Genomic DNA, 9,284 nt, shown 5'->3' with positions numbered 1-9,284 from the left:
TATCTCTTTGACGGTGACTGGAAACACAAGTTCGAATTGTAGATATCGAAGATTCGAAAATAATAGAAGTTCGAGAGTTTTTTTGTATAAGTTTGCATACTACTGTTGACACACAGTAGAAGATAAGAATTTCCCGATTCCCCATTCTCAGATTCTCATTCTCAACTTCTTAGCTCATTCGTTTCAGAACTAAAAAGATATCAGCCTCTTTTCCTGCATATTATCAACTTTTTGATGCTTACTGATAGCGCTAGATAATATCCTGGCATTGTCTGTTTTTCGAACGCGTAAGATTAAGTAGTTCAAAAACAAATCGTTTTCATTTGTTCCAGGGTTTGAAACTATGTAAAAATGTTCCGATTCCACATTGTCATATTCTCTCATTCTTAACTTCTTCACTCATTCTTTTCAGAACAAAAACAATATCAGAAAGAAAGCAAAACAATTACATAACAAACGGAATCTAAAGAAAATGTCGGCTAACATTTCAAGTCTTGTCAAAGACTTGCACCACCAGAATGGAAACGGCCCACGTGTTGTTACCAAGACGGTCAACTTGTCTCCACAGACCAAGAAACCACAAGAAAAGAAAAAGAAAAAAACATTGAAAATGCCAGTCCTTGAATTCACATTTGATGCATCAGGAAATGTCTCCAAGATTGAAGAAAAGGGGCCACCAAATCCTCCAACAACATTGGGAAACGCAATGATTGATGACGAAAAGCAAAGCGTTGACAAGAAGGAAGATAGCAAGGTGCAACAAAATGATCCAATAATAAAAGAAAGCACTCACTCACAACTCCCTAATGGAAATGAAACTCGAAACCCAAATGTTTCCAAGTTAGAAGATCAGAAACATCAAGATATACCAGAAGTATCGTCTATGAACGAGCCACAATATTCACCCATTACTAAAGCTGTCGAGCCTCTGGATCAAGATATTTCAAATAATTCTAGAACTGATTCCATCAACATCACAAATGGAGATAAAAATACTAAATCAAATACCTCAAATTGGGAAACCGGTCAACACGTTAACCAACACATAAACAAGAAAACCGACATTTCAGAGATTGAAACAAGTTTGAAACCAGAAAAAAACAGACCACCAAATCTATTAACGGTTGGAAATCAAACACCAAGTCATTACAATAGCTCAGGAGGATCCTCCCCTGTTTCACCGTTGAGTGGATATTCACCAAGTAAATCTCCTTCTGTGATTGGTTCGTTTGGTTTAATTGAACACGTGGAAAATGTAGAATCAGAAGATGAAGAGTATCGAACCAAGAAAATTAAAATTAAGAACGAGACTAAGAACAGTAACTCAGAGACCAAAGAACTTGATGAAACTTCACATAAAAGTCATCTAATTTCACATATATCAACAAATTCTCACACTGCTGATTATTCGCATCCCTCTTCAAGCGCCGAGTATTCAGATTCCAAAGTTTCGACGGCTATTGATTCGATAAACAAACCCAACCAGGAAATCAAAACTAAGTCTAATGAGCAAGATCTGAGTAATCAAGACCAATCACCTACCGAAGCCAAATTAGATATCTCAACAAAACCATCTCAAAAGACTGCATTATGGTCCGTTCCTCAAGAAATCTCTAAGAAATCACAGCGAAACTTTGCTGAAAAAGCTGAACATCATTCAAACATAAGAGCCGTTCACCACACCAAATCTAACGAAATCCCACAACCGAAACCAATGAAAAGCAGCAACGAAAAGCCTCCACTGACTAAGTCTACAACAATCAAAGACACGGAAAACCATACTAACTCGAAAGGACTGCGCCCTCCACCTGTCACCCCAAAGCCGAGCAAGGAAAGTCTCTCCAGACCTGACACCCCGGAACTTCTAGACGACAATGGTGACCCTCTTTACGCACCAGTTGTTAAAAATAAAAAATCTGCAAGCAGGGAATCATCATCGGACAGACCACCTGTCCCCCTACCATATAGCGGGTGGAAGGGGGCAGCAGACCTACAGTTGGGGGCTACAGCAAGTCAGGAGGGTAAAGCGGACGTCTTTGTACAAAGCTCAGACCTTCTTGATGAGAATGGTAACCCTTTGTATGAACCCGTTATCAGTACAAAGAAAACAATTTCAAGGGGAGCATCCGTGTTATCTGACAGTGGAATTTCTTCTGAACCCTCACCTGATGCATTTAAAGAGGAACCTATCTACGCATTACCAGAAGTCAGCCCACAACGTCAAAGAAAGTAAGGAGCTCTTTTTTTCAAAAACATTTTCCTTTTCAATATCTACAGTGGTCAAACAAAGGTTTTACGTCTGAGACGAAAAACGGATTTTACATAGCAATTGTAGGACATAATCTTAAAATTTCGGCGAATTATACGGATTTTTGAGACAGAAAATCCTCTTTATTTACTTCACAAAGACGGATATCAATCTGAGATGGAAGAAGTTTTGGACACTGCATCTAGTATTCTCGGGATTGTATAACCCTAGAAAGTACTGCCACATATCAAACCTTACCTGCTTGGAACGGAAATAGACCAACTCAACAGGGGGTATACGGTTTTTTAACAATCTTTTCATCTTGACAGATTCAAGCCATCCAAACCAGCCCCGTACCAGCATAGTAACAACCACACAACCTCGTCAAACGGATTCTCAATGTCGGTTACTGAAGACCCATATTCATCCATAAATGACGGCTTGAAACCTAATGGCGGTGATCCAGATGATTTGCTGTCTTCTATCAACGATAGTCTTAAACCGAAAAATATCTCCGTGTATAAATCCAATCTGACTTTGGATGAAGCAGACAATGATGAAGGTGCTATGGAAGACACTTATGCTTCTATTGATCAGGTAAACCTCATTTAAGACCTGTTCAGACGTTGGTTTCGTGTTGCTCCTTTACGGGTCGAGAGTGTTCATATTGGTTTTGGAACGTTTCTGAGCAAGAAAATGGAGTAGCTCCGTTCCGATGAAAAAAAGTGGAGCGAAACCGTTTCGATCCGTTTTGCATTGTAACGTCTTCTCTTTTGAATGTTTCGAAGTTTACAGTGTTTCGCAACCGTATCGTTTCGAAACGATAACGGTAACGTCTGAACATTGTCTAACTTTCGCTGGTGCCCAATCTCAATATTAAGGAACCTCTCTCTCACAGCTCCTATGAAACTGTTTCTAACAGTGGGGATAAAAATTCGATTGTTCACAACTATAAAGATTCATTTGGGATGGTGTTGGAGTTCAATTTTTCCATTGAATTTCATATGGAGATTAAGTCAAATTCAATTTCCCAATGGAGGTGAAATTGTAGGGTGTTTTCCATGAAATTTTAGCCTAATTTTCCAGTGGGGCGGGGTCCCACAAATCTGTGAATGGTTTATTATAACAAGAAAGAAGGTAGGCATCAAGAGATATGCAATGCTAATATTTTGTTAACCTGGAGGTCACACAGGGGCTGTTATAATTAATAGACTTTATCATAACTAGCCTCAAAATTCTACAATATAGAGAAATAATGTCCAATTTGAAAATAGATTACCTAAAAGAAAGGAATTTTGGGACAAGCTTAAAACAGAAGAGGAAAACGAAGACTTTGAATAACAAGTTTACAGGTTTCATTTACTATAAGTTTACATTTTCTTCTTTTAGAACGATTCAAAAATAGAATCTACCATCAACATCAAGCCTAAAAAAACAGTGGAGGATCCTTATTCTCTGGTTAAAGATGATCTCCAGAAACAAAACTTCGAGGAACCATACGCGACATTAGACAACAAAATCACACAACAAGTCGAAGACCCATACGCAACAGTACCAGACAATATAAAAATAAGTAGTAAAGATCGAAAAGGTAAATCTCTTTTTTTTTAATGAATAGAAAATGTCTGTTAATAATAATTGTAGTTATATCGTTTTTGTTCAAGTTCCTGTTCCCGTTCTGTTCATAGTGGTTCTTTGTGGAAACAATTCCTTAGCTGTCTAAAAGCTTTTGAATTTTTTGGAGCATACCACTTAAAATATATGTTATTATTATTACAAAGGTCCTTATTCTATGGCGAAAAGTAAAGAAGATACAGATGTGGAAAAGACTATAAAAGATATTGATGACCCGTACGCAACTATACAAGAAGGAGAACTAAATACAGAGGTAAGTTTCATAATCTTCGGTAAAATTTGCCAATAGACCAGCAGTCGAGGTAGTGAATTGTGTCACTTCGTGGGGCACCCCTTAGATCAGAGAACATTTGATATTACCTTTGATAAGTTCTATCGATTAGCTAAAAATCAATTCACTGCAAAATTGCAGGAAATTCAAAGGGTAAAGTTCTTTTGCCAATTCTACACCCTGTTAGGAGCAGAATATCAAAAACTTCCCCTGACCTAAGGGGTGCCCTACGAAAAATTGTTTTAAGGTATTTTCTTAATCCCGGACGCTGGGTTACAAAGCGCATTATTTCAAAGTCCATCAAACGTTCGAAATGTTCATTTACTTATGTCGTACAGTCAACTCTCTCTGTCATTCGATTTTTCCCTAATTCGACCTAAGATATTGGTCTCATCAGCTGGAAAGAGTGGTGTAAATTAGTTTCTGTAATTCAAATCTTTCTCTAATTCGAATTAAATAACTGACAGACTCTTAGATTTGAATCGTTCTTATTAACAAAAAATTGCATTTCATAGGATGACGGCAGTGACTATGAAAACGTAGAAGAATTCGAAAATGGTAAAGAAAGCAAATCTTCCAATACCATTGAAGAAGAACCTATTTACTCCAATATCCAAGAATCAAGAGATCGATCCAAAACCGTTCAACCACCATCATCACTGCATCTCAAACAACCTACCACACGTTCATACAGTAGTGGTAGCTTGTCACCTCAAGCAGGTAGCGTGTCTCCTTCCAGTGGTCGCTGGTCTCCTGCGAGTAGTGGAAGGGTTCCAGTTACCCCGACTCATGATTCACCTTCTACTAGGAGATCTCCCTTACCTTCACCGATGTCTAACAGACCACCAATGCCAACACCTGAGTCACCCAGAAGAGGTAATACAAGACAGACAGACAGACAGACAGACAGACAGACAGACAGACAGACAGACAGACAGACAGACAGACAGACAGACACAGACAGACAGACAGACAGACAGACAGACAGACAGACAGACAGACAGACAGACAGACAGACAGACAGACAGACAGACAGACAGACAGACAGACAGACAGACAGACAGACAGACAGACAGACAGACAGACAGACAGACAGACAGACAGACAGACAGACAGACAGACAGACAGACAGACAGACAGACAGACAGACAGACAGACAGACAGACAGACAGACAGACAGACAGACAGACAGACAGACAGACAGACAGACAGACAGACAGACAGACAGACAGACAGACAGACAGACAGACAGACAGACAGACAGACAGACAGACAGACAGACAGACAGACAGACAGACAGACAGACAGACAGACAGACAGACAGACAGACAGACAGACAGACAGACAGACAGACAGACAGACAGACAGACAGACAGACAGACAGACAGACAGACAGACAGACAGACAGACAGACAGATAGACAGACAGACAGACAGACAGACAGACATTAGAAATTCCCAAATCTGTATTAGAAAATTAGAAAAACAGACAGAGAGATAACAGTTAAAAACAAAACTAGAAAATCAAATTACAACAGTGTTCAAAGTTTTTCCGGATTTCCGTACAAACCGACAAATAGTAGGGGGAAATTTGTTCGTTTTTTTGAGGTCGCTCGACTTTTTTAGTCAAAGCACTTGTTATACATTTTTGGAAAGCTAAGGGGTAGGGGAAGCAAAATAACTTGGGTGCCAATTATTTTTCGGACACTTTGGTGTGATTTTCGGACAAATACGACGGTCTCAGGCAAAAATCATAGGGTGAAAAATTAATGAAAATTTTAGCTTGAGAAAACGGAGACCTGTTGTATATTTTTGGTAAGCTCTCAAAAAATTAAGATTAGTGATATATTGCGAGTATAGGTGATTTCTTTACCTAACTCGAGACAGTGTTTTTCAGTGTTTTTCAGCCAGAAACAGCTGTTTTGTCCAGTTTTTGCGTTTTCGGAAGCTGAATATCTCGAGTTAGGTACAGAAATCACCTATATTCGCAATATATCACTAATTTTAATTTTTTGAGAGCTTTCCAAAAATATACAACAGGTTTCCGTTTTCTCAAGCTAAAATTTTCATTAATTTTTCACCCTATGATTTCTGCCCTAGACCGTCGTATTTGTCCGAAAATCACACCAAAGTGTCCGAAAAAAAATTGGCACCCAAGTTATTTTGATTCCCCTACCCCTTAGCTTTCCAAAAATGTATAACAAGTGCTTTGACTAAAAAAATCGAGCGATTTTACAAATTTCCCCCTACTAAAATTAGCTTGTTAAGAGAAAGATCCTGACCATCAAGTCTCCTCTCTGAGAGTTGATTTTAAGCATAAATCTCAAAATTATGTTTTGTAATGGAAGGAAGATATCAGAAGTTCTCAACTTTGTAATGAGAGTGAATTTTCTTTAACGAGAATTAGAAAAAATGAAATCTCTTATATATTCTTATATTCATCGTATTCTTAGAGACCGCATACACTCCAGTTATAACAACCACAAGTTCGATAACCAACAAGGGAGATTTGGACAATGTAGACGGGCCTTTACCAAAGAACGCTAATCAAAAGGATATACCAGATGCTACACCGTACAAATATGTTCCAAGACCTTCTTCACGAGCACAAGACCATCAGCATTCTCCTGACGAGGAACATTCTCCCATCGGGGAAGAAATTCGCCATCCTTCCCCAACTGGTGAGAACAACCATTACAAGGGCCGTATGTTCACGTATGCTCAACGGCCCGTAGAACAAGGAGTCATTTTGGACGTTCAATCAAGTCCAACTAAAGGTGTCGATGGTGTTGAAGTGGAGAAAAGTAGTTCCCCGGTTCAGATAACAATAGAAAAATCGGATTATCGTGATATTATTCCAGAGAATAGCAAAGAGTGTGAAGTGCAGATAGAAAAGCTAGCACCAGAAGATGTGGAATATCAGCCTCGGGATTCACATTTCAAAGCTGAAGAAAATAAAAAGTTGTCTCGTTTTTTCAAAAAATCTAATTCTCCTCATGTGCGGCGCCCTGAACACGTGACTCATTCACCACGACATGATCGACATACGAAAGCAAGGAGTGAGATGTTTATAGACCAAAGTCATTATCCAGAACAACCCGTTATGCCACGCGGTGGATGGTTTCAAAACGGTAATACCGAAATACGGAACAGCTGGACACCGGAAGGAGCCTCGTTTTCCAATAATAACGGTCAATCATCTGGTCGTTACCCAGTGAATGGATCGTACAGGAAAAACGGGTATAACCGCTATTCTGCGGTAGAACCATACCAATATAGAGATGGATACAAAGAGAGCCCTCTCAGGGATAGAAGAGCAATGCAACCAGACAACGGGAAGAAGAAACTACGCCGGACACGCTCAGATCATACGGAAACATCTGAAACTAAAAAGAAAGAACATACGTCTAATAAATTTATCGGGTTCTTCCGGGCAGCTAAAAAGACAATCCGGAGAAGCAGAACTACGGACCCATCCCGTGGTGCGGAACACTATTCGCAAAAAAGGCAAGACGTTTATGAGAAAGAGATTGCAGAAATCTAACGGACGAAAGCAAAGGTACTCGAGTACCTAATAAACGGGAGATTTGGAATAAGCTCGGGTACCTAATAGCCGGAGGGTTTTGAATAAATGTCTTGGGTTGAAAATGTTCGAAAAGGAGGCTAATACAGCAGAATTAGGGCAAAAGAGGGAACTTTCAAAAAAAATTGCCAAAAATCAATAAGCGGGGGAGGGTTGGAAGAGCCCCCCCCCCAGCGGCACCCCTAATCACACCATCACGCAAAAAAAATTTCTCCATCACGCATCACGAAAATCGCTAAAATTTGTCATCACGCAGAAAATAGCGAAAAATAGCCCGAATCACGCATCACGCCTCAAATTTTTGCCCTATCATGCATCACGCAAAAATCTTGATCACGCCATCACGCCAAAAAAATCTCTAATCACGCCATCACGCAAGAAAAAAGTCCCAATCACGCCATCACGTAAACCGCTGGGGGGCCTCTTGGAATAACAATGTCCAAATAAAAAAAATTAGTTAGCGGGCGGGGGACGCTTATTAGGTACCCGAGAGTAGTTGCTAGACTGAAGAAGGTCAATTTGTTTGTATGATATATTTATAAAAGTAGTCATTCAGAATTACACCATTTGACTTTTTAATCGTCTGAAACGTGTATCCAGAGAAAAAAGGAGAACAGACTTAATAAAGATCAAAATCCCAACCCTTGTTCTACAGAATTTTTTTTCAAAAACAATTTAATTGCCTTTTTAAAAGAGATTTTTCGATTCAAGTGAAATAAGTTGTGTAATGATTTATCTCTTTTTCCTGAAAAAAAAAAAAACAAGCTAAAGAAGCTCTTTCTCTGAAATATTCCATTTTTCAATAAACTTGTACGTAAGCGTTTAATGATTTTTGTTTGTTTATAGGCATTCCATTATGTACATAGAAAATCCCATTATTTAAAATATTATTTTAAGAATATTTCAGTGTTACAATATAACGGTATTTATTTTAAGAGGTTTATTTTAAAAGAAATATAGCTTGAAACATTTTCGACTGACACCATTACAAAACCGAATTCGAAAATCTTTCTCAAAACAAAACCTCGCTGTTGAAATTATGAGGGCTGCTATACGGGACAAAAGTAGAAGAATAGGTCTTGGTTTGCGTCACCCGACCCTAGATTTTGGAGGTGTGTTGGTCGGTCGGAATTTTTTTATTACTTTGGTCCTTGATGGAATTTTTGTCTACATTTTGTAATTTTGGAAGAAAGAAAATTCTCTTCATTAAAATAGTAATCAAAGTCTTTAGGTCGGCAAGTTTAGGTCGGTCGGCTGACGGCAAACCAACATATTCATTTAAATCCAGCCTTAGCCTATACTAGACGTCACCCGCGATTTTTCACGCAATTAACGAGAGCATAAAATGCAATCGCAATCGACAATCTAAAGACTTTTTTGAAAAATTATGAATTGACTTTTAAATTGCAAAACATATTATGTGTCAAGATTATTTTATACTAGTATTTTATTATTCTAGCTTGAAAATACAAAAATTGTTCAATAGTAAACCTGGGAAAGTCTTTTTTTATCAAATCAGGTCAAAAATATGAAAACTGATTGTAATTC

At 38.5% G+C, this 9,284-nt stretch overlaps 1 protein-coding gene across 1 annotated transcript; it reads left to right on the top strand.

Annotated features, from left to right (window-relative positions):
• Nucleotides 1-416: 416 nt before the first annotated feature.
• On the top strand, nt 417-8,706 carry LOC136811768 (putative leucine-rich repeat-containing protein DDB_G0290503). Its single transcript, XM_067068397.1, has 7 exons — nt 417-2,229; nt 2,578-2,845; nt 3,638-3,839; nt 4,030-4,136; nt 4,670-5,030; nt 6,607-7,755; nt 8,346-8,706. The coding sequence occupies exons 1-6, from the start codon at nt 473-475 to the stop codon at nt 7,695-7,697; spliced, it is 3,786 nt and encodes a 1,261-aa protein (XP_066924498.1). The 5' UTR covers nt 417-472; the 3' UTR covers nt 7,698-7,755; nt 8,346-8,706.
• The last annotated feature ends 578 nt before the right edge of the window (nt 8,707-9,284 follow it).

Source organism: Clytia hemisphaerica, unplaced genomic scaffold (assembly GCF_902728285.1).
Source record: "Clytia hemisphaerica strain Z4C2 unplaced genomic scaffold, Clytia hemisphaerica genome assembly, whole genome shotgun sequence".
Taxonomy (NCBI): Eukaryota; Metazoa; Cnidaria; class Hydrozoa; order Leptothecata; family Clytiidae; genus Clytia; species Clytia hemisphaerica.
The sequence above is the reverse complement of the archived record's forward strand: the minus strand, read 5'-3'. Positions and strand labels throughout refer to the sequence as shown.